Source organism: Penicillium cosmopolitanum, assembly GCF_028827165.1.
Source record: "Penicillium cosmopolitanum strain IBT 29677 chromosome Unknown utg000004l:1.0-4361866.0:1.0-4365735.0, whole genome shotgun sequence".
Lineage (NCBI taxonomy): Eukaryota > Fungi > Ascomycota > Eurotiomycetes > Eurotiales > Aspergillaceae > Penicillium > Penicillium cosmopolitanum.
Window position 1 is genome coordinate 1,014,150 of NW_026622674.1, and position 27,727 is coordinate 1,041,876.

Below are 27,727 nucleotides of genomic sequence, written 5' to 3' on the forward strand. Positions count from 1 at the left end.
CATACACAAGCCTACTCCAAATACCCTCAAGCATCGCCACCAGGAACCCGTACAAAACCATACTCTGTATGGACCTGGAATTGCTTGTGGACCGTGAGCCCCAGTCAGGGTTTCATCCAGTGTTGCTTAGCCTCTAAGGTCATGCGGGCTTTTTCCCCATTCGAGGGCCAAGTGGGCCAGTGCTAACCCTCTCAGGGTCCGATCCAAGAAGCCTCGTTCCTTTTACTGGTACATACGAGCGGAACGAGTGAGACGAGTGAGACGGGTGGAGACAACGCTCGCACGGAGTCTCGGGCTGCTGGCAGAATCCGCTTGCTCTTGGTACACACAACGTGGCTGTACGGAGTACCTGTACCGGATACATACAGAGGACTGAGGGCTCTGGGACGCCTTGAAGGCTATTCTTGTTCTCTCCGCCGGTCTATACATAGTCGACATAGCCCCCAGAAAGAACTCGTCGCCCCGGAACTCTTCGCCCCCAAGTCAACTCAGTCGATCGATCTCTTTCACTCTTCCACCGCTGCGCCGTCTCTCTGCTGGAAACAATGAGACCCATACTGGTAGCACCGTGCTGAGAGAAGTGGAGAGCAGAGCAGAGGAGTGGGAGATTAATGAGCGCGGTCCGGTGTTATACTACTCGTACGAGGACCTGCAGAACGCGGTTAAGGCCTGCCCTCTTCATATTCGAGTCCACTCGTCCCCAACGGCAGACACGAGACGAGCTACTGCTTTCAGTACTAGCTGCGGCTCAAGAAAGGAGCAACAGGAATTTCATTTTGGCCCCCTTATTGTACTCCCTCGTGACCCCTAGTGACCCCTATTGGCCCCTATTGGCTCCCCTTGGGGCTCCGACTGTAGTGATCTTGTCCAAAGTGGACCTTCGTGAAAAACTCGTTCCTTTCTCCGCCACCGCTTACCACTCCAGGACACGCGACTGGCCGATGTTCAGCCTGATCGTTGTGTATTTTTACCAGGTTCGGACAGGTCCTGACAAGTCCTGACTGGCTCTTACACTTCCCGTACAACGTGTGTGCCCCAGCTTTTTTGGGTTCCCAAGAAGGCTTTGCTGGGGCGGAACATTACCGATATGCAGGACAGTATTCAAGTTATTCTCGTACTCTGTTTATCTTTTCCTGATTGCTTCGTTTCAAGGCGGAATTGTCTTGAATGCCAAGGAGGGCCCCCAAATTTCCGCTGGTAAAGGTGATGCCTCGGGGAGTGGCATCTGCCTGGATGGTTGTGGTTGCGTAAGAGTACAGTATGTATTGGAACTCGCCTGGCTCCACTCCAGACAGAAGGCTTGACTGTCGAATTCCAATAGAATCGGCTGCTTTTCCGGTGGAGTCCGTCCAGGGGCCAATCTTGGCGACAGGCAGCCAGATGGGTGGTGTCCCAGAGATCTCGCAACCTCGCAAGGTTCTGTGATGTGATGTCAACTGGAATCTTGTTCTCTCGCCCCCGCGTGGAAGGGAAGGGGCCGTGCAGAACAACGGCAGAGAACGTTTGTCTAGCTGCAGTTGGGACGTCATTTCTCTTCCTTTCAGGGTCTACAGGGTCTACTCGGACAGACGAGGGACGGCACCAGAAAATTCAGTCCCTCATCTAGCCAAGAGCTATCCCCGATTGCTAGACCCAACCATGAGCGATCCGGCCGAGCACCGAATTAGCCACGTTTGTCGATCGGGTGGGCTTCCAGAATCCACCGGCGAACTTCTGCCCCGACACTATCTCTCGATTATCTAAATTTTGTCTCTGGATTGTCTCGGACCATACGGACTACCGCAAACTATTTTAACCTTCCTATTCAATGGGAAATTACCATATCGTTCCCCTAATTTGAGTCCGAACGATGGTGGCACCTTGATCCAGTGTACGAATACACATATAATTACCCCTTTTCCTATATATACCCACATGGGGATACTACTCGTACGCTAGTCATGGATCAAAAACCAAAACGTAAAACGAACTAGCGAGTCTTATGTACACAATTTCATCTCCCTCCGTCCGCTAGTCCCCGTCAGCCTTATAGCGTGGTGTTTGTGTGTATGCGTGTGCCCTACCGGGCCGGGTAGTTTGGCCCCATACGATTAGTTCACCTTGGCCACCTATAATTAGGTCTTCCGTGATCAGTCTTGCACCATCGCCTCCCAATTTCTGAGAAATAATCGCAATAAGTGAGCCATTGCAGCTTAACTCTGTACGGTACGGAGTAGTCTCGAGTCTGCATATGTAGCATAGCCTAATTTACAGAATACGAAGTGCAGACGCGGCGTATGCATGGGTATGTTTGTTTGTACATGATACAGATTCGGGCTGCTTCCAACCCTGAATCAATCACCTGGTCACTGTCTCACTGCATGAAGCCTATTTCCCCATCCTGCACTCTCCTTTGTACAGGTGAGATGAGCTACGCCACTTTCTCCGTCGGCGAGCTTATTGCAGTTAGAGGGTATGTGTTTTATTGGTTGTGGTTGTGTACCCAGTGGTCTGCAGGGTTCCGGGGTCCGGGATTCAGGGTCCAACTACAATGCATGGCGCAATTTGGTCGAGAATTTGGTCATGTCAATTTACCTTGTATCCCATGTACGGGCGCACATACACATATCACGAGTAGACTAATCAATCACATCACATATAGATCATATATTCCAAATATTCTTTTCGTATTTGCGTCGTACTTAATACACTTGACATTTCATTGCCATGAATGTGAAATGAACAGATCGTATTGACGGTTAACCATAATAATTATTGTAAAATAAATGAGCTTTTTCTTCTTGGGAAATTCGGATTTTTCCTAGCGCTCTCCCTTGTCGTGATCTGGTATATTCCTCGTTGAACCCCCTTCCTTTCAAACAGAGCACGAAGTAGGGAATCGGATGCCTCGGCGTCGTCTAATTTGATCATTTCTTACCTGTCATGGCCCAGCCTTCGGTTCAACCGTTGGTAATTTTCAAAAATCAAATATAAAGCCAGGCAGCCAATCGGCACGGTATGCCGATTTTCGCTCCGCATAGATCACCTGTGATTCATCACATTAAGAAAAAGAAGTCTGGGTCAAACATCCACTACCTCTCTATGAAGACTTCAAGACTTCCATGTTCCTCAGTTTCCCCCACTAGCACTTTTTGAGATTCATAGTTTTGACATATACAAGATTTCTCCCGGGCGCACCCTTTCCGCGGCATGCCGTATAGTCTCCAGGGCTGTCCTTGTCCTAAGCTACCCATGCCACGACTCATAGCGAGCTATTTAACCATACTGACCTTTGTTTATAGAGCAAAATTATTTCGTAGCGAAATAAATCTTGAGATCCACCCCAGCATTGTTGCAAGCGGCCGTAAGCACTTATGGGACTCGCAGGATTGGTGGAGGGGGGTTCTCACAATGGGAGCAGCTGGCAACAAAGCCGGAACAATTCCCCGATCATGGACAGTATGCAATTCTTTCTCTAGTATTCGGGTTTAGACTTATGTAGTCGTAGGTAGATTTCTCTCTTGTTCCGATCGAATCAATTCAGCCGGGGTGCCTAACATGGCTCAGTCTCCGTGATGAACCTCAACTCGATAGTCGACCATACTGAAGCACTGGATAAACCAGGTTTGCCCGTTTGCTCTCTTCTAGTTTCAGACGGATCTTTTGCAAATACTACCAAAATAACAAAAGTGATGACAATTTGTCCGCCATGTCTACGGGTCTTCCCGAGGTCCAAGGCTACTATTACTAGATAGTAACTAGTACTGTAGTTAGCAGCTACTTTTCGCAACGTGCTGTAACTAACTAGTTCGTGCCTACTATCATGATGGCTTCAAGCTTTCTGAGACTTTCTCCAGACTCCGAGTCATTATCCAACTTTGAATTATGGCATACTACCAGCTACCTTTGAAGGTAAATTCTACTACTAGTAGTAAGTCTAAAGAACTCCTGATACTAATACGGGACCTCTGCTCGCTGGGCGATGTTTCCACCCCTGCACTTAGAGACGCGTTCTGCATGACTGTGGGCCGGGGTTAATATATATCGCCACCAGACTGCCCAGGCGCGAGTCAAATTGGAAGTCCTTCAAGTCACGGTTCAAGTTCAAGTTCGTTCTCGTTCTCGCGCCCTGATTACAATCTTGAATGGTAGCATCGATGATAAGTTGCGACGATCAAATCAACATCAAGCGAGCAAAACCTTCAAGTTTCTAGAATGTGACCGTAGCGCTGCCAGTGCTTAAGCTCCAAGAAAGCCTCTGATCACCCGCAACCACCTCCACATTCCTCACCCTCACAAAGTTGGCCCGCCGGGGAAGACCCCTGATCGCCGGTGGTGAGGACTGATTAAATGGCCCAAGTCCCCACCTTTAGAGTGAGTCCTCCAGGGCTCGCGATCGCTCATTCGTCCTCCCCCGCTCTCCCCTCACCGGGGAAAACACCGGGGAAGTCGGCAAACTCCCCCCATAAGGTTACAATGTTGCTCCTGCTAGCCGATAAGAGCTGCAGCACGATAAAGGAGAGATACCATATATGGTATGGCATGCTCTAAAACTTAGGGCGACTTTAAAAGTCCTGCGACCGGGGCACGCGTCGGTTTCGAATCCTCCTAATGTCCTTGTGCCCGCCCTCGACTTGACCATTTCACTTCCTCCTGAAATCTCGTCCTTCAAGTTGCACCATGGGCGTCCCAGAGATTAATGCCGCTGTGCCAGAGGCCAAGACCTCCAATGGTCGCACTGCGGTGATCAAGGTGCAAAATGAAGACGAATTGCGTCTGGCTCAGATGGGTGGGTTTTTTCGGAACTCCTAACTCCTTTGTCTCCTATACTGCCACGTTATGATCGAGTCGATTCCGTTCTAACAAATCAACAGGCCATAAACAGGAATTGAAGCGCCATTTCTCGGTTTGGAGCTTGATCGGCTTGGCTGCAAACTGCACAATTTCTTGGACAGGTACAATATTATCGAAACTCGACTATTTTATCTGCTAGTCACGGCGACTGATGAAATTAGGTCTTGGATTGGGATTGATCACAGCGATCAACGCCGGGGGGCCTGGTGCACGTAGGTCCTTTTTTCTTTTTCCTTTTTTCTTTATTCTGGCCCCCATGCTTCACGTACAGGTGAAACTGACAGGATCCTAGTTATCTACGGATTTATCCTCGTTTTTATTCTGCAGTCGTTTGTCGGGGCCTCGCTCGCCGAATTCGTCTCGGCATACCCGACCGAGGGAGGAATGTACCACTGGATCGCGGCCATCGCCCCAAAGCGCTATAATAGTGTGTTGAGTTTTGCAACGGGATGGTGCACGGTGTTTGGCTGTGAGTATATTGTCCGAATTCTCCAAAAAGAATTGCGCGTGTGAATGCTGATTAAATTACTTCCTAGGGATCTTTACGACCGCATCAACGAATTTGATCTATGCTACGACTGTTATGGCATTGATTGCGCTGTACCACGAGGATTTGGTCATTAAACCCTGGATGACCTTTGTTGCGTACCAGATTCTGAATATATTTACGTCTGGAATTGTCATGTTCGGAAACAAATTCATTCCGATGATCAACAAATTTTCTTGTGAGTTGCACAGAGGGACGGGCATGTGTGTCTTTGTGTGTTGGTGGCTGATTTCCCCAAGTGGTTTATCTACAGCTCGCATGGTTCATCACGATGGTCACGGTAGCGGCCGCGGCCCCGAACCATAATGATAGCAAGTTCGTATTTAGAACCTGGATTAATAACACCGGCTGGGAAAATAATGTCATGTGCTTCATTACTGGACTGGTCAATCCCTTGTACTCCTTGGGGGGACTGGACGGAATATCGGTATGTTGCCAGGACTTCATGGTTCCCAGAAAAGAATTATCTCTAACAAGTAGTAGCATATCACGGAGGAAATGCCCAATGTATGTCAAGGCCATTGACTATCCGACGAAATAACTTTTGACTGACTCCTCTCAAGCCTGGAAGAAACGCTCCTCTCGGACTCGGTGAGTTACAATCTAAATTCCAAGGATACTAGTACCTAGGAAGCTAATACTCCTCAGCAATTACACTCTCAATCGCATTCGTGACTGGTGTCTCGTACTTGCTCAGCCTGATGTTCTCCGTCCAAAACTACAACTCCCTGGCTGATACGCCAACCGGCCTCCCCTTGGCTGAAATCTTCTGGCAAGCAACATCAACCAAGGGTGGTGCCTTTGGTCTCATTTTCATGATCTGGGTCGCTCTCGGCCCCTGCGTGATTGGATCTCAACTGAGTGAGTTGATAGGAGGCCTCAAAATGATTGAAAGCATACTAATTCGTTAGGCACTGGCCGCGTTTTCTGGGCCTTTGCTCGGGACGAGGGTCTCCCTTTATCGAGAGTGTAAGCATATCTGTTTTTAAAAGTGCCTTGTACATTAAGCTAACCACTATTATTATGTAGTTGGGCGCGCGTCCATCCCCGGCTGGGCTCCCCGCTGAATGCCCAGCTCTGTGTGGGTGTCATTATCGCTCTCCTGGGCTGCATTTACCTGGGATCCACGACGGCATTTAACTCGATGATGAGTTCCGCAGTGTAAGTATATCCAGATCCAAAAGGAAAAGAATCTACCACTAACAGCTTCAGAACCGTCAACAACCTCGCCTATCTGGTCCCGATCGTAACAAATGTCCTCCTGCGCCGCAAAACGATGCATGCAGGCCCATTCCACATGAGCCAAACCGTCGGCATGAGTGTAAACATCATTTCCGTGTTGTGGCTTGTCTTTGCGATCGTCTTCTTCTCTTTCCCCTTCGAGATGCCGGCGACAGTCTCAAATATGAACTACACCTGCGTTGTCGTTGGCGGGTTCCTTATCCTGGAACTGTGTTGGTGGTTGATTGCGGGCAAGAAATACTCCCAAACAGTGCAGCGCGCCCGCGAGGAGGAACACAATGCTGCCATGATTGTCGAGGCGTCAAGCACGGATTCAGGGCCGTGATCGTGGAAGGAAGTTAACGTGTACATTGGCATTATTGTGATTCATATCCATATTCGACATATAAGCGGATTAGACGTTCAATGCGTCTGGCGCAAAACACTGCAAATAAACCGTGTCAACCCTAGTAATTCGTTAGTCACTGGTACTCTGGTGTGGCCTGGTATCTATGGCCACATAAAGATGTGGCATAATTTTGATGAGAGTAGGGAAATACGTACCAGTGGCCCCGTTTAAATCCAACCCTGGAGAGTCGGCCACGCTCCTCAAATCCACGTTTGATGTACCATCTGCGCAGTGCCTCACCTTGATCCTTGCCTTCTGGATCCACCGCCATAACAGCAATTATATTTTCCACCGTGATCGTCGGAGGCAGGGTATGCGATGTAGAGGAATCATGGCCAAGGCCCCCGAACCCAGAAACCCCTTCATCAGTGATAGCGACATGGCGGATCTTTCTTTCCCGCAAGAGCGCCATCATCTCTGCGAGCAGTCTTGATCCAATTCCTTGGGAATAGTTGGCTGGATGCAAAAATAAACTCAACTCCACGGTCGGTGCATATGCAGTCAGATGGCCACGGAAAGGCGAGAGATAAGAATATCCCAGTACAGCTTGTTGAATATCGGCTCGGGCTTCTGAGAGGGGGTAATCATTGGCCGAATGCTCGCCCACGGCAACGAGATACGGGAGATTACGTGCGGCCAGTTCGGTAAACTTGGCATGGTATGTCTCGTGTGGAGGCGGAGTCTCCGCGAATGTGAGTGCCGTGTGGAGAATGTAGTGGGCGTTGATGGCGCGAATCTGGGGCAGATCGGAATCTTGGGCCGGGCGGATTTGTATGGGGGACATTTTGAGTTGGTGGGATGATGGTGGTACGAGTATGGTGGTGGTATGACTTTTTGTTTATCCCGACAGACGATGTGTGCGGTAAAGAGAAATGATGGCGGAAATTTACTGGGGAAGTCCGGTGACTCAACTTTAATTTCACTGGCAAATCCGATATGTCGTTGCTCTGGGACAGGTGTTGTTTATGGGATAGTACGAGTATTATGAAAGCTTGAATTTCAAACTCAAATTCAATTTACTGTCAATTCTATGCTCTCATGAGTCCAGTACCCTGAAAACCAATATAGTAACATGATAGATCAGCAATGGATGGAGAGCAGGAGTGGAACTAAAAGTGCGACTGGCGGAGAAGTAAATGCCGGAGAACGAATAACCGGCGGATAAAGGCCGGAGAAAGGACGGAGAAGTAGCGGAAAGAGTTGTGGAGCAATCCGAGGCCTCGTTTGGGGCTGAATGCAAGCCAGGATGGCAGCCGAACATCGCGTAATGTGCTCGAGCTTGAATGGAGAAGTGGACTGCACCCCGGATCTCCCCTCCAACCAAATTGCGGGGCGAATCCCTCGTGGACATGGGGGGGGGATTTCTTGGCTCTGGACAACTCACCCAAACATCACCGTCGCCAAGAGGGCTAGGGGGGTTTGGTGAGAGAGGAGAAACCCCGGACAATGCCTCAAATGGCCCTTCCTGGAGGCTTGGCTAGGTGCTCAAGCTCTATCGTCCTCCGCACGCCGAGACTTGAGATTTCTGATGAGCGCTATAAAGCTCTCTTCTTGTCCCGTTGGAGTTTTCAGTGCTGGAATGACTTCAAGTTTCGACACCCAGCATAATATTCGTGTACCGGGTCAGATCTTTCAATCATGCCTCCTTCACAATCGGAACGTGCCTCTTTTGAGTATGTGGCGGACGAGAAACAGCTCTCCCCAGACCACGTTGAGGACTACAGCAATGTGACAGTAATCGATGGGATTCAAGTGCTTGGATTGTCACCTGATGATGCCGACTTCTACCATAACTTCACACCCGAACAAAGAAAAACCGTCTTGCACAAGGTAACACCCATCCTCCCCCTTCAGTACAACTGATTTATTAACACCTACCAGGTTGACATTCGCTTGGTGCCCATGTTAGCTGTACTCTACTTGATTTCACATCTCGACAGAGCGAATATCGGCAATGCGAAAATTGCAGGGCTGACAAAAGACCTGGGGTTGACTGGAATCCAGTATAACATTGCCCTTAGTCTCTTCTTCATTCCATATGTCTTGTTAGGTAAAAGTCAACGTGACCTGATTCTTGGATCCTTCGCTAATCGATTAACAGAGGTCCCAAGTAATATGTTTCTGAAGAACTTCAAACGGCCTTCAGTTTACCTTGGAATTCTTATTATCTGTTGGGGAATCATAATGACTCTGACTGGAATGGTTCAGAATTTTGCTGGTTTGCTTGTGGTGCGCATTCTGCTAGGTGTTTTTGAGTAAGTTTGTAATCCAATTGTATGATAATCGATCCCTAGCGCTGACTTCTGATGATAGAGCTGGCTTCTTCCCCGGTGCAGTGTATCTGTGCTCCTTCTGGTATATGCCAAAGCACCTAGCAACTCGCCTGGCTGTCTTCTACTGTGCTAGTGCCCTTTCCGGCGCATTCTCCGGCTTACTGGCAGCCGGTATTGCCAAGATGAGCGGAGTCGGTGGACTAGAAGGCTGGCGTTGGATTTTTATCCTGGAAGGAATCGTCACTGTTGTCCTGGGTGTCCTTTGTTTCTTCTTCCTTATCGACTCGCCAAAGTTGTCCGGAAAGTGGCTGAACCAGGATGAGATTCGCTTCTTGGAGCTGCAGCACTTCATCAAAGACGGTGGACAATTCCAAGAGGAGCGTAAGTCGACATCATGGAAGGATATTAAGGCCGTTTTGGGTAACTGGAGAATGTACCCGTTGGCGTACATTTTGCTTGCTCAGTCAGCTTGTTCTTACGGTTTGTTTCTTCCCCGTCGAAGACAATGACCATGGCTAATCTCCACAAAAAGGAACCAAATTCACCCTCCCCACTATTACAAAGGGTATGGGCTTCCAAGACACAGCCGCGCAGCTGATGACTGTCCCCCCCTACGTGGCGGGCGCCATTTCCGCCATCTTTTTCTCCATGCTGTCCGACCGATTCTACTGGCGTGCGCCATTTGTGGTAATCCCACTGCTCATTATCGTGGTTGGATACTCGATTATCATGGGACTAAATGGAAACCTGAAAGCCAATATTGGCCCAGGATTCTTTGCCATTATTCTGACCACCATGGGTATCTACCCTACCCACCCGGCCACGACCTCATGGACCATGAACAACCTCGCCCCTTCCAATCGCCGCGCCATTGGTAGCGCTTTCAATATATGTGTCGGAAATATTGGAGGAATCATTGGCAGCTACATGTACATTGATAAAGAAGACCCAACCTACCCCACCGGCTTTGGATTGTCATTGGCGTTTGGTGGGTCGGCCCTTGTAGCAGCCGTGATCCTCGAGCTCTCCTTTATGTGGGCCAACAAGAAGAATGCTGCGATGAGCGAAGTCGACATTCGCTCGAAATATACCGATGAACAACTGCTGGATATGGGAGATAAATCGCCTCTGTTCAAGTATACACTTTAAAACCTGCACCCACGAATGAATGAATAATCGCTTGGAACGAACAATGTTCCTAATTACTTGAATTTCTTCCACAGTAATCTGGAATTTCAATAAACATTTTAGCATTAATAAGACTTAAATTACGGAAGGTCTCTGTGATCTTTACTTTGAGGGGCAAATGTTGATCTGTGGGACCTTTTGCGCCATTTGGTCAGAATCCGCTGACTTTTTCCGCACCCATGGGGATATCCGACCGGAATCTGGGGTGACGTGGTTCGAGTCCACAACCGGGGTCTCGCTACTCCGAGTCGGAGGCTTGGGCATTAGCTCGAGACGAAAGAGAGGGGTCTAGGGACATTGAGAGGTAGTGGCTTGGATATAACTTGGCAGCGATATTGTGAGTCCAATTCGGTCCCTCACCTCGTGTGCTTTTTGTTTATTTGGAAAATCCCCACACATCTGCAAGCAAACATGGAGATGGAAAAAACCAATGAGAACGAGACCAGTCACTTGGAGATTTCTCCAAAGGCTACTCTCCAAGAGTCTACATTTGAAGGTCTGACTCCAGAGGAGTGTCGGAAACTTGAAAAGCGACGTGAGTAGTAGCCGACCAGTCACCAACTTGAACTCATAGCAACTAACTAATGCCTACGGCTACTGATGACATGATATAGTTGTGTGGAAAGTTGACCTGCACCTCATTTCATCACTATGTCTGCTTTTTATATTCAATATTCTTGATCGCTCAAACATCGCCAATGCGCGGCTTGGCGGCATGGAAGATGATCTTGGCCTCAGCGACACCCAATACCAAACCGCCGTGGCTATTATGGTGAGCTTGGCCTCTCTTGGTGTTTGAGCTTGGCAATTGACACCTTCTTGCATAGTTTGTGGGATACCTTCTTGGCCAGATTCCTAGCAATATTATCCTCACTCGCGTGAAACCGTCTCGGTATATTCCCGCTGCTATCTTCATATGGGGTGGAATCTCGATGGCTGCTGCGGGGACGAAGAATTTTGCTCATATCATGGTGGTTCGGGTTCTATTGGGATTTGCCGAGTCACCCTTTTTCCCAGGTGCCCTGTAAGACAAGCGTGGCTCCCATCTGCCTATATCTAAGCGCTGATGGAATCTCCAGTCTGTTGGTCAGCTCCTGGTATAAGCCCCAGGAGATTGCCCCTCGCGTGGCAGTACTTTACTGTGGTAACACAATCGCCAACGGATTTGGAGGTCTTATTGCTGCAGGTATTTTGGATGGAATGGACGGAGCCGGTGGATTAGCAGGGTGGAGGTCAGTAAAGCACCTTTATTCTACCTGAATTTGAGGTATGCTGATTGGGAACTACACAGATGGCTCTTTATTATCGAGGGTGCTGGTACCATGGTTGCTGGAATTTTCGCCGTTCTGCTGCTTCCTGATTTTCCTGAGTCTGGTCAACGCAAGTGGCTCTCGGAACAAGAACAGCGCTTTGCCCAGTGGCGATTAGCCCAAGCTGCGAACGATGAAGTTGATGAGAATGGATCAATTAAGCAAGCCCTTGTTGATGCCTTCACCGACCCGAAGGCCTGGATTTTAGTGGCAATCCAAGTCTGCCAGCTCACATCCCAGACATGGACATACTTCTTCCCAGTGAGTGCAATTAATACATTTTCGTGGAACCACGGAGCACTATCTAATCACTATCTAAAAATCAGTCCATTGTCAAGACCCTCGGCTTCAGTACCACGATCACCCTTCTCATCACCGTCCCCGTCTATGTTTTCGGATTCTTTACCTCCCTTGGAAACTCCTTCATCGCTCAGTACACCGACCAGCGTGCCATTTTAATCATGTGGCCTCTGCTCGTCGACATTATCGGCAACGTCTTGGTTGTTAGCACAACTTCGACAGCACCGCGCTATGTGGGCATGTTTCTGATGTGTGCAGGATCATACTCGGCATTCAACGTTGTGCAAGCCTGGATCGCCAGTACCATTCCCCGAACCAGAACAAAGCGTGCTATTGTCTATGCTTTGGTCAACTTGTTCGGCAATTCGTCAAACATTTACGGATCCTACTTTTTCCCTGCTTCCGACGCCCCCCAGTATCGCATGGGCGGAATTATTTTGTCCTCGTTTGCTGCTGGCGGCATCATCTTGGCCGCTGTACTGGGTCTATGGCTGCGAGATATTAACAAGAAGACCCTACAGGACGAGGACGAGGACGGTCAAATCAGATATAAGTATCTCTGGTAAATGGGCCTTGCCTCTTAAGAAAGTTAGATATGGTTTAGACAAACTTGAAACGAACTACCCACATGGGAAGACATCATCTTACTACAAAATGAATATGAAACAACTTTTGGATAGTATCCATATTATGGCCAGGGGATGACCTATTTAAAAGGCAGTTTATCACTAATGCACGACTCGGATGTGTTGAGCTGACCTGGTTTGTACCCCCACGTCTTCGGCCGGGCTAGTTTGAGGTTAATACCGGCCAGATTCCATAGCGTGGGGACGTATTGGAGCAGCTCCAAGACCTAGCTTCCTCATGAACTTTCATTCCAAAATTTAATGCACTTGAAAGCTTTCATATGAGATAATGAATACTATTATCATCCAGTGCCTATCGCTTTATAAGTTTCAGCCATGCCAGTACCAAGTAGGCTTGAAACTTGCTTCCTTCGCCAGATATTCCCCGTTCAAGATTTCATTCCAGTCAATCGACCCCCCCTCCTGAATTAACATCCCTTCGGGAATATCCCGGAGCTCATGGGACCACCGTGGGGGTACCCCAGGAGTTAATAAGGACCCCCACACTTGGCGACGGCCCCCAGCCTCGCAAACCCCGCATTCTTCCAGCAGATGCTGGCCAGCAGTCAAGTGTATTGGTGAATGGAGGACCAGCCTTCTCAAACGAAGAAAGCCTACTTTTGAAGGATCAGATCTAGTATCTCCAAATTCTGACTTCCCCGCTTTTGCCCGCGGGGGTATCTAGCATATTGGACATGCTGCCCTGTGTGTGTGGATTTAGGAGAGTTTCGTATAATTTAGATCCTTGTCAGAAATCTCGAAACATAAATTCCGGACTTTTCTCCTTTTCATTAATACACAAGTGGGCTTATTTCACCATGGCCAACAAAGACCACAAAGATGCGGAAGAGGTCGAGTATGCAGCCGATACACAGGGCAAGGTCCCTGGCACTATCTTACCACTCATGATGCCACCCTCCTTGGCCGCACTTTCAGAGAGCGAGCTAGAGAAGGTCAAGCGTCGAGCAACCCTGAAGCTGGATGCGCGAATCATGCCGTGCATGGTGCTGATGTACATCATGAATTACCTCGACCGGCAAAACATCGCCGCAGCCAAGCTTGCCGACATTGAAAAGGATTTGAAAATGACGGACGTGCAATATCAGACATGTGTCAGCATTTTGTTTGTGGGATACAGTTTGTCATCGACTCACTTGAAAGCTCATAAGTGGCTGCTAATGCTTTGCGATAGTTTTGATGCAGGTCCCATCTAATATCATAGTCGGCAAAATCAAGGCACCAGGCGTATACATTTGCTTTTCAATGGGCCTTTGGGGCGCTCTTTCAGCCTGCACAGCTGCAGTTCACAATGCCTCTGGTCTAATGGCCTCCCGTTTCTTTCTGGGATTTGTCGAGGCCGTGTTTTTCCCTGGCGCCCTTTTTTACATGTCGTTGTTCTACACCAAGAAGCAGTACACACTTCGGACGGCCATTCTGTACTCGGGTTCTCAGCTTGGCAATGCCTTTGGTGGACTGTTTGCTGTTGCAATTTTGAAGTTGGATGGCCATCATGGTCTGGAGGGTTGGCGATGGGTAAGAGTTCCCGTGGACTGGAAAGCTGGAATATCAATGCTAATTCAATGTTGATAGCTCTTCCTAGTCGAGGGTGCTGCCACCATTGGTTTGGCCATAATACTCGCATTTATTCTGCCCAACTCGCTGAAATCCCTCACTGGGTTTAGTGAGATCGAGAACGAATATCTTTTGTGGAGCTTTGAGGAAGATCAAGGCCAGCAAGATAATGCCGATGAAGTCAGCGCCTACAAGGGTGTTATGATGGCTGTGACAGACCCAAAGACCTGGCTTCTGATGGGTACACTTTACTCTGTTCGTGATGTCTCTTCCTGGTTATCCCATTTACGGCTTCCAAGCTGACTCGTCCAGATTTACATCGTGGGGGCTGTAACCAACTTCTTCCCCTCGGTAGTAGCAACCCTCGGATATTCTCGCAACAAGACATATGGTCTTACTGCGGTGAGTGTGGTTGGTCATGATGATAAGCCCAGATACAGGTGCTAACTATGAGGGTATACAGCCACCTTACGTTCTCTGCGTCATCGCGATGATCATCAACGGATTTCACTCGGACAAGGTACGTATCAGACGATCTGCAACTGAATTTATCTAATAAGGAATTAGAAACAAGAGCGTTACTTGCATATAGTTTGCCCAATGATCGTTTGTCTCGCAGCAAACATAATTGCCGTCTCTACGCTAAACACGGCCGCTCGCTGTCAGTCACACGTTTGATCAAATATTCTTTCTATCGAAGAGTCGAGTAAACTAACTTTAATATAGACGTTGCCATGATGCTGCTGCCAGGGTCCTTCTACTCGGCAGGTGTTGTTGTTCTGTCTTGGGTAGCTGGAACCATATCGCAGCCTTCAATCAAGCGAGCGTCCGCCATTGCTATAATCAACTCTGTCTGCAATACCCCGAACGGTATGAGTAAAATGATTACTTGTCACCGAGTCCCTTGCTAATATCAGATTGGCAGTCTGGGGCTCATACCTCTATTATTCCGAGCCACGCTACCTAACCGCTTTCTTGGTTAATCTTGCTGCCTCTGTTTTAACCGTCATCTTAGCCACCGGAACTCGAATTTATCTACGCCTCCAGAACAACAAACTGGATCGGGGCCAAGATACGGGGCGGAATGGTCCAACCCCTGCGCAGGTTGCTGCAGGTTTCCGCTACACGATCTAAGCCACACTCTGGGATTTACTATTTCAGATTTGCTCAGGTTATCAAGTCATCAATTCGGTTCTGTATCCTAGTTGCTTGCTTTGAGGTAGTTCTAGCACTAAGGGAATATCAGCAGAGATCATGAATAAGTATCCCTTTGGGCTATGATTTTTCCAGATTGGATAGGTGATGCCCTAGAATCGTATTATGTTACAGAGAACAAGCGAGGGAGGGCACGCTATAAGTTCGAGCTAGTTTAGTGCTTCAAAAGAGTTAGCTTTGAAAGTTTTCTGTCAAGAATAAAAATATTTGAACCCACACGTTGGTAGGCGATCTAATTGGGGCCAGAAGTCAAGACAAAGCTCATCTGTGGAGCCCGTAAATGTGAACAAGCTTCCAATTCCCGAATCATATGCTCCAGCCCCTTGTAAACTGTCCCAGTCTACAATAGGATGCTCGGAGGCCAATTCGAAGGGAACATTATCTCTCATATCCATAGGCTGCACTGCCAAATGAGAGTCGTGGTCTGGCTGGGTCCTTCCTATTGATTGCTCTGCATCGTTGGTCGTCTCGGACGCGTGCCCCGTAGTCTCCGATCTCAAAGCTTCGAGCACGATGTTATATCTCCATGCAAGAGAATTTCTCTCAGTTGCTTGGCCCAAATGATACTGAGTCTCTTCGGCAAGCTTATATAGTGAATTTTGATCGATTTCTTGCGACTCTAGATCGGCATTCGCGGAAAGCCAGGCGTGGGGAATTCGGCCCCTTTTCGTGTGTATCAGGAAGATGTAGACAATTGATAGAGCGTTGAAAGCGATATACTGGGTATACCAAAACGCTGGGTAGAGTAGACGATCTTTGACTAATTCTAGTACTAGTTCGAGTGTATCCCGAGCATTGCTGATGCAAGATCGTAGGTATACTTGGGCGGAATCCTCTGAGGCCTCTTTCTCTTGGGAGTAATCTCGAAGTAGTAATGGACGTGTGACAAACATTAGAGCGTGGAACCGGGCCAGTCTTATTACCGTCAACTGTCTCTGAAAGATAGATATCAAACTGCTGGGACACACCCAATCGCCGAGAAGGGGCGGAAGATCAGATTGCCACTGCTTGACTTTTCGCACGAGATTTTCAATTAGAATGATCTCTTGCTCCTTCTCGAGAGGTTGAATTGTGTATAGATCTTGTGAAGCCTTCGAAAGTATCTTTGACAATTTCGCGTGACAAACCGGTGCATCCATTAGGCAATTTCTTTGCAAATGCGATCGGCTTTTATGAGGATCTAGCTGCTCATCGTTGACTAGCGCAGGATAATCTTGATCAATGTCCTCCTCGCGAAGAAGGCGTGGTCGTCCAAGAATGAGACTGAGATATTCATCAAGGGTAAAAGAGCACCATAATACTCGTTTCGAGCACTCGAGAGCAACCTCACCAGGCGAGGAAGAATTGAGTGTTCTCGTATATGTGTTTCTTCGGTGGAGACCAAGTGCCATCAGCAGTTGCACGGTAGGTCCGAAGTTAAACCAGGCTTGATTCATTCTTGATGTGCCAAGGAGGTATAGTACAGTGAGGAACCGAGCCTGGACTGACTCCAATGATGGCGAGCCTTGTTCCTGGGAAAGAAGCCGATCGGCCATTTGGTAGTACGTCTCACTTTGCTGCCCGCGTGGTATATTTCCCAGTGTATATTCCAGCGGCATATCCTGTAGCGCAGAGAAGGAACATGAAATGGCGCACATCATCAATATTATCGCTTTCCCCGCAAGGGAGAGTCTGGTGGTGTGGCTTGGTGGTGTTGGCACCTCTTGTCCAAAAACTAGATTTATCCATTCTTCTACTGTCCCCTGATGTAGAATACGATAAGTCGGCGATGCAAAGTCAAAGTACCGTTGGACCAGCCAATTGACAGCGGCTTGGCTAGGCCATTGCAGTTGAGACTCGGGAATCTGGGGAGCATGCCGATCGCCGTGCGAGAATATCGAAGCATGTGAATCCTCCGACGTTGAATCCAAAGTCCGCTGAGCTCCATGGAAGTTCCTCACGGCCCGGTCCAAGAATGAGTGGGCCGACGCCGGACCTCTGTATTGGCCCCCAAGAACCGACTCTGGAACTGGGGTAGACTCCATGAGTGCGGGGATTGACGCGGCAGGTATGGGTCGCACATTTCCGCCCTGCGACGAGGGCAGTGGGGTGGCGGCGGAACCCCGATGATAGGGAACATTGTAGGAGCATGAGAGATCCGATCGTGCACAAAATCGGCATGGAATATCGCCCGTACAGGCCTTCTTGCGTGCTTTGCAAGCATCGCATGCGCGAGTCACCTTGATTCTTTTCCGCGACCTCGACGATCCCCGACGTGGGAGCGGTGATGTCGCCTGCCCTGCATCAGCCATCGGAAATTCCCCGCAGTTTCCGACTTCAAAATGTCGAAATTGCAGTTTATTATGTTTCTCGGATTGTTCTTGAAAATTTTCGAATTTCCTGTCAACACTTTCTGATCTGTGAAAGCAAAAGTCAGCTGGTAACGAGGAAGAAAAGTTCGATGAAAGATAATTCCGACAGGCTTATCCGCCAGTCACGAGACCCGCCCAGCTACAATTGCCGAGGGTAAATCAACCCCCAGATTTGGTATTTACTAGTGAGAACCTTCTCCTTTTTGGTAACAACAATATTTTTGAGCAGATTTAAGTCACTTTTGATATTTCGGGAAATCCCTGAAGTCCGGCTAGAGGGACATGGCATTGGGATACAAAGTACCTAGCGAGGAGACGTACTATTACTTCTAGTATACTATTTGTAGCGTTCTCCAGTACTGCCTGTACTCATATGATAATTCAGGATTTGGTCCCTTAAATCCGCCCGGTTGCTCGATGAACGATTCCAAGGACTCGGAAGGCCACCCCATTTTCGGAGGAACAAAGTCAAAGCTCACTCCAGGGCTACCCCGTATATCTAGAAGATTCCCCACCCTGGAGCACCTCTTCCATCTAGTATTCGGTGTCTTTACTATAATCTGACCAAGGCCCAGCATGCCAAAGACTACCAGCGATCATCTCGAGTCACTGGAGGGTGGACATAATTATGCTCAAGATGATGCCCAAAAACCCAATCCCATAGACTCCTCGGCGTTTATTGCAAGTTCTCCGCTAGCAAAGAAAGTTCTTCGGAAAATCGATATCATGGTCATACCGTTCATATGTATCACATATCTAGTGACCTATATTGACAAGGCCATGCTGGGATACTCGGCTGTTTTTGGCTTGAAAGATTCTCTGAATCTACATGGATCAGAATACAGCTGGCTAGGTAGTCCCCCTAAATCCCTGTATCTATGAAGCTACTATATAATGAACTGACATATGTGCTTAATAGGAAGCATGTTCTATTTCGGATATCTGGCGGTATGTCTATTGATCACTACATAAAAGAAATTTCCACTGATTGAAGACAAAGTTCGAGTATCCTACCACATTTGCAATGCAGAAAGTTCCAGTCTCGAGATGGCTTTCTGTTAATCTATTCATTTGGGGTGGTATCACTATGGCGCTTGCTGGTTGTAAAGGATTCGACTCATTCTTAGGCTTACGTTTCCTGCTGGGTGCACTTGAGTCTTGTTCGACCCCAGCTTATCTTTTGATCACTGCGACATGGTATACTGTCGAGGAGCAGCCCATCCGAATAGGTTGGTGGTCTACATTTCTTGGCGTAGCGAACTCTTTTGGTGGACTCTTGGCCTTTGGCGTTGGTCATATAAAAGGCACTTTAGAGCCTTGGCAATACCAGTTTATTGTCATCGGAGCACTGTCATCGATATGGGCTATATTTATGTTCTTTACCCTGGCTGACCGCCCTGAAACTGCGTGAGTCATCACGAACTCTTGAATCCATGCTGTGTTGACTGACTGAATTTATGATAGTCCTTGGTTGAATGAAGAGGAAAAAGTTGTGGCAGCTCGCCGTCTAGGACCTAGACACCACGGAGCCAACCATCGCGAGATCAAGAAATACCAGCTTATCGAAGCCGCCACTGATCCCAAAACCTGGTTATTTTTTCTTTGTGGAGTGGCCACCCAAGTTGTCAATGGAGCTGCCAGCAACTTTGGGAGTCTGATAATCTCGGGATTCGGATATTCAAACCTGGTGACCACCCTTTTCCAGATTCCTTACGGTATGGTTATCTTGGTCTCGAATGTTTCTGCGATGTATATTCAAAGATGGCTCCCTGGCCAAATGAGATGCCTGGTGGCCGTTGCATATGTGTGTCCAGCCTTGGCAGGAGCGGTGGGAATTCATGCCATCTCAAGAGATCACAAAGTGGCGCTATTAGTCTGTTACTGGGTATGTCTATCTCTCATACTTTCAAGAGACTCGGGCATCACTAACCTTGTCTAAACTAGTTGACCAGCACATATACCGCTTCTTTCGCAATGATAATGTCTCTCATTACAGCGAATACTGGTGGCTCTACCAATAGGTCTGCTGTAAACGGCGTCTTTTTTATCTCCTACTGCGTGGGCAATATCATCGGGCCATTCTCTTTCAAAGAATCCGAGGCTCCAGAGTACACTTCAGGAATCATTGCTATGTTGGTAGCATACTGCGTTGATATCTTTCTCCTTTTAACATTTGCATTTTATGCAGCCATGTTGAACAACAAGAAGGAAAGCGCTCTTGAGCGAGATGGTATCAGCCTTCAAGATGCCTCATTCCAGAGCATGGACGCGAACTCGGCTGATCAGACGGACCAAGAGGACCCCTTTTTTCGATACTCCTACTAGTACCAAAACACATGGATAAAATCCAGTTATTTGAGATTGATATCATATTGATTGATTAATTTTTCGCAATATAATCAAATTAGTTGATTTTAAAGGATTGCTACACCATTCGGTGGACTAGCAACACCACCAGGGACCTATTATCTATTAGTTGATAGTGCTCAAAATTGAATAGAGGCTGGGGTCAAAGCTACTTACTCGCAGCGGCATACTGCTGAAAAAGAAGGACCATCGTCCACGCTTCCTGCACTCTTCGCTCAACCTTTCTAGATCAAAAATCTCCCCAATTGGCATACCCCAGCCAGCCAATAGCCACTCGTGCAACATGTACTCTGGATTTTGGCAAGGCCATGCTTCAAAGCTAGGTTGATCACCGGCGACAGCCGCAAATCCAGTTTCCCATAACCAGCGGGCTGTCGCTCTGGATGACTCTAATCCAATCGCTGGGGGAGTTGTCATATCCGCCAACGCGATGGCTTTCTCAGTCGACAGATTAGAAAAAGCCCGAACCCATCCGGTGCGGACGAAGAGAATATCCCCTTTCCGGAGCTCTGTGCCTTGGGTATCTGCAATTTTCTGAAGTGCGGCAACCGAGATTGAACGCGGCGAGAAATGGTTGACAGCAATATTATTGGCCTCCGTCCAAGCCGCATAGTCTAACAAGACTCCGCGTCCCACAATGCCCCCTTGCTCAACCCAAGCTAAAATCTCAAGATCATTAGACTAGAAAATATATTTTCTTGGTTTGTGACTCTCACCATGAATACCATTCACTTTCGTCTGCAAGATATCATCTAAAGTGTGGTTGTTAAACCACTTTTTGGATTCTTGGTAACCGAAATGCCTGAATCCGTCCCATTGTGTACTTATTTGAGTATTGAACACAAGGGTATCATCGTTAACTGATCGTGGTGCTTTATTTTTGATCGTGTGTTGAAATGGTGCTCTTCCAAAAAAAGGCTTAGACATAAAGTCAATCGGTAAATCAGTCGGGATGCGGACGCCATCCTTAATCTCCTTTGATGCGGCATTGACAACCTCTGGTGTGATTCGATTCAACATGCCACATTCATCATCATCCCCAAACAGACCCCATGCATTACCAGGAGGGCCATCCTTACGCAATGGAAGATCGTCGAATGGGGGAAATAAGGCCATTGTGTGGAAAGTGCGTCGTCGAGGCGATCTTCTGAATCTCCCGATAAACGATCATAAATTAAAGCAAAGAGAAACTTGGATTATCGGCCTACCAAATGATGTAGGGTAATCGAGATGACAATGTACAATAGTATCGATTGCGGGGTATTCTGCGGACCTTAGCCTCTTCGCCCCGGATGAAAATCCGCGGATAATCAAAGACCCACCCTGCTTTTCCGACGTAGGATGAATCCACGAGTGAATTCACTACAACCGGTACTTGCAACAGATATGGTGATAAATATGAGCAGATTCTGGCCCAAACATTCGCTTTGGATTTTAACTCCCAAATAATTATTTCCTTTTCTCACATTGACAATGGCGATTCAAACTCACTTCACCCTCAACACCGGTGCCAAAATCCCCGCCGTGGGCTTCGGTACATGGCAAGCAAAGCCGCTCGAGGTTGAAAACGCTGTTGAGGTTGCCTTGAAGGAAGGATACCGCCACATTGACTGCGCTGCTATCTACCGCAACGAAACAGAGGTTGGCGCAGGCATCAAGAAGTCAGGCATTCCCCGCAAGGAAATCTTCATCACGGGCAAGCTCTGGAACACCAAGCATGCTGCTAAGGATGTCGAGTCAGCACTTGACAAGACATTGAAGGACCTTGGTGTCGACTACGTTGACCTTTACCTCATGCATTGGCCCGTGTAAGTTAGATATTGAGTCAACTCATATAATTGAATGCCGTCTAACATTCTCATAGTGCTTTCAAGGGAGGTGACAAGTGGTTTCCCTTGAACGAGGACGGCGTGTTTGAGCTGGAAGCCAATGACTATGTTGCTACCTATAAGGCAATGGAGAAGCTGTTGGCGACTGGAAAGGTCAAGGCCATTGGTGTCTCCAACTTTAACATCCGTCGACTAGAGGAACTGCTCGGCCAAGTGTCAGTTGTTCCTGCAGCCAACCAAATCGAAGCACACCCATACCTCCAGCAGGCCGATTTGCTGAAGTTCTGCCAAAGCAAGGGAATTATCGTGGAGGCTTACTCTCCTCTCGGAAACAACCAAACTGGTGAGCCTCGAACTGTCGACGATCCTCTCGTCGCAGAGGTCGCTAAGGAGACCTCCATGGACCCCGGTCCTTTGCTCGCCAGTTGGGGTGTCCAGCGTGGCACTATTGTCCTCTCCAAGAGTGTTACACCTTCTCGCATTGCAGCCAATCTTCAAGTCCGCACTTTGCCTGATAATGCGTATGGCAAGTTGAATGGCCTTGAGCGCCACAAGCGGTTCAACTTCCCAGCCATCTGGGGTGTTGATATCTTTGAGGAGGCTGGCGAAGAGGCGGTTCGCAAGATTGCGGTGGCGGCTGGTCCTGCCAACAAGGAGAAATTTACTGTGTAAAAAATAAAGTACTAGATAGATATAGAATGGTCAAGATTTCTTTTACGAGAGCTCTACCAGATGTTCCAAGAAGGTTACATATGTAAAAAAAAAAAGTGCACACATTAGAACCTCAAGTCTTTCCTAGAAACTCGGAAGAAACATGAAAATCACTTTCCAGGACGTTTATTTCTATGTCCTCTTTACTTTGGTGCTTTTTTTACCCCTCCATGAGTGACTGCCCCGCCAATAGTTACTACCCCTCTACGATAGAGTGGACTTGGCTGATATTCCTTCAATCCGAAGAGTGACGGAAAATGGAAGGGCTGGGAAGAATCCGACGGGTGGGTTGTATTCCCGCAACAACATCCTCCGCCGCGTCGGAAAACCAAAATCCATCCCGGATCTTCTCAGCAACCCAAAACGGCTGTCACTGGGTTTTTACCCGCAATGGGCCCCTCTGCATTTGCGGGGAAAGGTCAAGTGAGCCATGAAGTCATGCAACATTCTCTACCAAGCGGCGGAAAAGGCCTTGGTTAACACACGGGTCGGAGTAGCCGTGAACTCGCCCCAGGTTCCAGCAGGGAGACCCTAGATGATGATAGCAAATCGTTTTCCTTCTGGATACATTCACTACTATTTCATATGCCGACTCGGAAAACCGGATTAGCAGACACCACTCCATCGTTCCAAGACTGATCTAAAAAGGCACTTGACTCCCAATACTTCACAAGATCAGTCTTGTTCATACCACTGCCCAGCCTTGACCTCAAAAATGGCAGCTTCAGCTCTTGCTTCGCCAGTAACATCCGCGCTACCCATAACAAACACACGTTCTTCAACGTCACCATCTATTATGACTGGCAGCGTCAAGCAAGAGATCTTTACAATCGATGATCTTGTCCGCGCACGAGCTGCAGGGGAGACAGCCCATGAGCCAATCGTGGCTTATCCCTCTTCAGGAACAGATTATGTCTATTATACCCCACACCAGGTTCGAGATATATGCCATCCATCCACTATAACAAAGATTATTAACGAAAGAAAAGGTGAATATACTCGTCGAATCAGCGGCTGTTTACTATTCAAAGACAATTCCGCAAAGACTTTCCTCCAATGACCCAGTGCAAGTTGTTGGGCTACTTGGCCCCTCTGACTTTGAATACCTCATCACTCTACAGGCGGTCTCACGACTAGGCCACACAGTACTCCTTCTTTCAACCCGCATCGCGGAAGATGCATACGTCAGCTTGGCCGAAGCTACAAAGGCCACATTCCTTATTACCTACCCAAGCTTCCAATCAATGGGAGAGAATATCTGCAAGCGCACGAGTGCCACTCAGGTTCCAGTCGTATTGCCTGCGGATTTGAACTCTCCGGATATCTCTTCCGCAGTGCTACCGGCGTCTCATCGCCATGGTCCGACAGAAAACAAGAACATCACCTGGGTCATTCACTCCAGCGGTTCAACTGGCCACCCCAAGCCAATCTATCAAACCCACTCGGGAGCTCTGAAGAATTATGCCAATAACTTCGGCCTGAAGGGATTCATCACTCTACCTCTTTTCCACGCCCACGGAATCAGCTGTCTTTTCCGAGCGATGCACTCCCAGAAATTGATTTACATGTACAACGCCAGTCTGCCACTCACTGCGACCGCCCTGCTCTCAACTCTCAATGACCATCCTGAGATTGAGATTCTTTATGGGGTCCCCTACGCCTTGAAATTGCTGTCCGAATCCGACGATGGTTTGAAGCGCTTGGCCCGTCTAGAACTTGTCATGTTCGGCGGATCGTCTTGCCCTAAGCCAATTGGTGACACTCTGGTTCAGAATGGTGTGCGTCTTGTTTCTCACTACGGAACAACCGAGACAGGACAGTTAATGACTTCCTTCCGTGAGCGCTCGGACTTAGACTGGGACTATGTTCGTCCTGGCCCCTCTCTACTTCCATATCTTCGATGGGAGGCGCAACCTGGTATGCCTGGTATCTACGAACTCTGCGTCACCGAGGGCTGGCCCTCCAAGGTTGCCAGTAACCGACCAGATAACTCATATGCCACAAAGGATCTATTCGAGAAACACCCTAGCATTCCAAATGCCTGGCGATACTATGCTCGTCTTGACGACACGCTAGTTCTTGAGAATGGTGAGAAGGCCAATCCCCTAGTTATTGAAGGTGTCGCACGCAAGAATCACAATGTCGCAGAAGCGATTGCGTTCGGAAGTACCAAGCCCCGAATCGGTCTCTTCATTATTCCCTCCGAAAAGTCCCCATTTGAGACCGATGATGAATTGCTCGATGCGGTTTTCCCGGATATCGAGAAATGCAACGCCGAGTCCCCCGCCTACGCCTATGTATCCCGGGACATGGTCTTTGTGCTGCCCAAGAACAGTGAATACCGGAGGACAGACAAAGGCACTGTTATTCGATCTGCCTTTTACAAGGATTATGCTCAGAAAATCAGCGATATATACGACTTTTCCGATGGTACCGGTGACCAGGTTCTGGAGGGTGAAGAGCTCACACAGTTTCTCCGCCAGTCCTTGCTCGCAATCGCCCTGTCTGTCGATTCATCTTCTCTTGAACTCACAACCGATCTGTTCAGCCTGGGAATTGATAGTCTACAGTCTATCCGCTTGCGGTCTGCCATCACAAAGACCCTGGATCTTCGTGGACAGCGATTGTCTCAAAACTTTGTTTTCGAAAATCCGTCATTGAAGGCAATGGCTGATGAGATCACTCGCCTGCGCTCGGGCGAAGAACCCAAGGAGCAGATTCCTATTGAAGAAAGAATGCAGAGCCTGATAGAGAAGTATAGCAATGACTTCAAGAGACATGTTCCCGTTGAACGAGAGGCTGATGGTCAGCATATCGTGTTGACGGGTGCCACCGGCTCCTTGGGAGCTCATATCGTGGCTCAATTGGTGCAGTCTGATGATGTACGCAAAGTTTACTGCCTTGTCCGTGCAAAAACAACCAGCGCTGCCCGTCGACGTGTTGCTCAAAGCCTATATGCACGCAAGGTCTCCTTGGGGTTGACCCCAGCTGCCGAGCGAAAGATTGTGGCTCTTCCTGCAGACCTCACTAACTCAGATAATATGGGTCTGGACGACGAATTATTTAACAGGATTAAGAGGACAGTCACTTCGGTGATCCACTGCGCTTGGTCTGTCAACTTCAACTGGGCACTGGAAAGCTTTGAACAGAGCTGCATTGCTGCCACTCGTAATCTGCTTGATCTTTGTCTCAGTGCCGAGGCTCCTCGGCCAGCTTCCTTTTCCTTCTGCTCTTCGGTTAGCACAGTCGCACGTACACCAGGAAATTGGGTGCATGAAGAATTGCCCGAGTCACTGAGCCACGCTCAGGGTATGGGATATGCCCAGTCCAAGCTAGTGACCGAAAACATTGTCAACCGTGCCGCTCGCCAAACGGGCATGACCGCGCGAGTTCTTCGTGCTGGCCAAATTGTGGCAGACAAAACCTTCGGAATCTGGAACGCAACCGAAGCTATTCCCATGATCTTGCAGACTGCAAAGACTATCAAGGCGCTTCCTCAACTGGATGATGTCCTTTCCTGGACTCCAGTTGACGTCATGGCAGCCAGTATCATTGATCTTAGCCTGTCATCCACCGCAGGAGAAGTTCTCAACGTCACAAACCCAACACTCAACCATTGGTCCAAGGACCTTCTTCCCCTACTACGTGAAGCGGGTCTTGAATTCGAAGAGCTCCCCAAGCAAGCATGGCTCCAGAAATTGCGTGAATCAAACCAGGATCCAGAGGTTAACCCACCCGTCAAGCTTCTCGAGTTCTTCGCCTCGAAATATGACAACACCAACCCTACCCGCACACTCCTATACGACACAAAGAAGGCCCAAGCTGCTTCACGATCCCTGGCCTCCGTCGGCGGATTAGACAATGAGTTCACATCTCAATTCATCAAATACTTCGATACACAATGCTGGACAAAGGTCCCAACTCCAGCACCCGCCCGTGAGGTTATTTTCCTCATCGGTCCTTGTGGATGTGGAAAGACTACCGCCGCCGAAACTCTCTCATCGCGACTTAATATTCCTACAATTGAAGGCGACTCGCTTCATTCCCCTCTGGCACGCCATAAAATGGCCAGAAATATCCCTCTGGCCGACTCTGATCGGTGGGACTGGCTTGCTCATATTCGTGGAGCTGTTATGGACCGTCTACTGAGCTCCGATAGCAAGGCAGTGACTGTGACCTGTTCTGCCTTGCGCACTGTGTACCGTGATGAGCTGCGGAGACTTAATCAACTCTTTGATTTCCCGGTTACTGTATCATTCTTGTTGCTTACTATAAAAGACAAGGCGCTGTTAACAGAGCGCATGAATAAGCGGTCGGCGACTGAACAGCATTATATGAAGTCATCCATGGTGGCCTCGCAGCTTGATCTTCTTGAACTTCCTGTTGATGAGGACGATGTGGTTACGCTGGATTCAAGTATGTCAAGAGATGAGGTCCTGGATAATGTGGTGGAGACTGTGCAAAATATCCTGAAGTCATGAATTAGCTTGTTCCGTTATAGACTGATAAGAAATATTATTCCTGCGGCATTTTCACTACTGCTCATCGCCTACTAGTAATTGCAAAGATACTTAGAAGTGCTTGGTAGTACATTTATGCTTACGTGGTCACCTTCTTACATTTTATTTGGCCTCCCACTGTAGATCGACGCGAAAATAAAACCCCTCCGTACGAATCTTTTTTCTCCTTATTTCAAGCGTTCTTGCCTCGTCGTATGGCGAAACCTGGGCGGTAGTATAATTAATTTTGTGGAAGTGAGAGTCTTTATCCGTACAAGTCGAAGTTGGACGCTCGCGTGAGGAACTAGAAGCCACCCGCAGGAATCCGGATGCTGCAACGCGACCAAGCATTCCGCACGTGGGAAAATACAAATGAAGCATGGGCATAACAAAGAAGTTGATTGGTTAATAGCGCTCGGACCAGTCCTGCATAGTGGAGATGAGATGGTAATGTCGACTTCTAATTGGTACGTTGA

At 48.3% G+C, this 27,727-nt stretch overlaps 10 protein-coding genes across 10 annotated transcripts; 7 read left to right on the plus strand and 3 right to left on the minus strand.

Moving 5' to 3' along the window:
* Window positions 1–4,659: 4,659 nt before the first annotated feature.
* On the plus strand, window positions 4,660–6,947 carry N7509_001812 (uncharacterized protein; the record flags this gene model as incomplete). Its single annotated transcript, XM_056626449.1, has 12 exons — window positions 4,660–4,768; window positions 4,854–4,934; window positions 4,995–5,045; window positions 5,126–5,302; window positions 5,370–5,558; window positions 5,620–5,807; window positions 5,864–5,887; window positions 5,944–5,971; window positions 6,029–6,241; window positions 6,292–6,349; window positions 6,410–6,541; window positions 6,593–6,947. The coding sequence occupies 12 exons, from the start codon at window positions 4,660–4,662 to the stop codon at window positions 6,945–6,947; spliced, it is 1,605 nt and encodes a 534-aa protein (XP_056492244.1).
* A 69-nt stretch (window positions 6,948–7,016) lies between these two features.
* N7509_001813 (GNAT family N-acetyltransferase) lies at window positions 7,017–7,794 on the minus strand (the record flags this gene model as incomplete). The annotated part of the gene is made up of 2 exons (XM_056626450.1): window positions 7,017–7,068; window positions 7,166–7,794. The coding sequence occupies 2 exons, from the start codon at window positions 7,792–7,794 to the stop codon at window positions 7,017–7,019; spliced, it is 681 nt and encodes a 226-aa protein (XP_056492245.1).
* An 854-nt stretch (window positions 7,795–8,648) lies between these two features.
* N7509_001814 (uncharacterized protein) lies at window positions 8,649–10,432 on the plus strand (the record flags this gene model as incomplete). Its single annotated transcript, XM_056626451.1, has 5 exons — window positions 8,649–8,840; window positions 8,892–9,060; window positions 9,112–9,265; window positions 9,324–9,763; window positions 9,816–10,432. 5 exons carry the CDS (start codon window positions 8,649–8,651, stop codon window positions 10,430–10,432), a joined length of 1,572 nt encoding a protein of 523 aa, XP_056492246.1.
* A 450-nt stretch (window positions 10,433–10,882) lies between these two features.
* On the plus strand, window positions 10,883–12,647 carry N7509_001815 (allantoate permease; the record flags this gene model as incomplete). Its single annotated transcript, XM_056626452.1, has 6 exons — window positions 10,883–11,006; window positions 11,086–11,243; window positions 11,299–11,495; window positions 11,551–11,703; window positions 11,763–12,042; window positions 12,108–12,647. 6 exons carry the CDS (start codon window positions 10,883–10,885, stop codon window positions 12,645–12,647), a joined length of 1,452 nt encoding a protein of 483 aa, XP_056492247.1.
* Window positions 12,648–13,525: 878 nt separating this feature from the next.
* N7509_001816 (uncharacterized protein) lies at window positions 13,526–15,413 on the plus strand (the record flags this gene model as incomplete). The annotated part of the gene is made up of 8 exons (XM_056626453.1): window positions 13,526–13,844; window positions 13,900–14,240; window positions 14,298–14,534; window positions 14,592–14,681; window positions 14,743–14,799; window positions 14,847–14,940; window positions 15,006–15,149; window positions 15,205–15,413. 8 exons carry the CDS (start codon window positions 13,526–13,528, stop codon window positions 15,411–15,413), a joined length of 1,491 nt encoding a protein of 496 aa, XP_056492248.1.
* A 230-nt stretch (window positions 15,414–15,643) lies between these two features.
* On the minus strand, window positions 15,644–17,785 carry N7509_001817 (uncharacterized protein; the record flags this gene model as incomplete). Its single annotated transcript, XM_056626454.1, has 2 exons — window positions 15,644–15,654; window positions 15,712–17,785. The coding sequence occupies 2 exons, from the start codon at window positions 17,783–17,785 to the stop codon at window positions 15,644–15,646; spliced, it is 2,085 nt and encodes a 694-aa protein (XP_056492249.1).
* Window positions 17,786–18,869: 1,084 nt separating this feature from the next.
* On the plus strand, window positions 18,870–20,170 carry N7509_001818 (MFS general substrate transporter; the record flags this gene model as incomplete). Its single annotated transcript, XM_056626455.1, has 3 exons — window positions 18,870–19,252; window positions 19,310–19,651; window positions 19,867–20,170. The coding sequence occupies 3 exons, from the start codon at window positions 18,870–18,872 to the stop codon at window positions 20,168–20,170; spliced, it is 1,029 nt and encodes a 342-aa protein (XP_056492250.1).
* An 89-nt stretch (window positions 20,171–20,259) lies between these two features.
* On the minus strand, window positions 20,260–21,328 carry N7509_001819 (uncharacterized protein; the record flags this gene model as incomplete). The annotated part of the gene is made up of 3 exons (XM_056626456.1): window positions 20,260–20,307; window positions 20,369–20,871; window positions 20,929–21,328. 3 exons carry the CDS (start codon window positions 21,326–21,328, stop codon window positions 20,260–20,262), a joined length of 951 nt encoding a protein of 316 aa, XP_056492251.1.
* Window positions 21,329–21,685: 357 nt separating this feature from the next.
* Window positions 21,686–22,713, plus strand: N7509_001820 (aldehyde reductase I; the record flags this gene model as incomplete). Its single annotated transcript, XM_056626457.1, has 2 exons — window positions 21,686–22,020; window positions 22,077–22,713. The coding sequence occupies 2 exons, from the start codon at window positions 21,686–21,688 to the stop codon at window positions 22,711–22,713; spliced, it is 972 nt and encodes a 323-aa protein (XP_056492252.1).
* Window positions 22,714–23,467: 754 nt separating this feature from the next.
* Window positions 23,468–27,233, plus strand: N7509_001821 (uncharacterized protein; the record flags this gene model as incomplete). The annotated part of the gene is made up of 2 exons (XM_056626458.1): window positions 23,468–23,686; window positions 23,742–27,233. 2 exons carry the CDS (start codon window positions 23,468–23,470, stop codon window positions 27,231–27,233), a joined length of 3,711 nt encoding a protein of 1,236 aa, XP_056492253.1.
* Window positions 27,234–27,727: the final 494 nt, after the last annotated feature.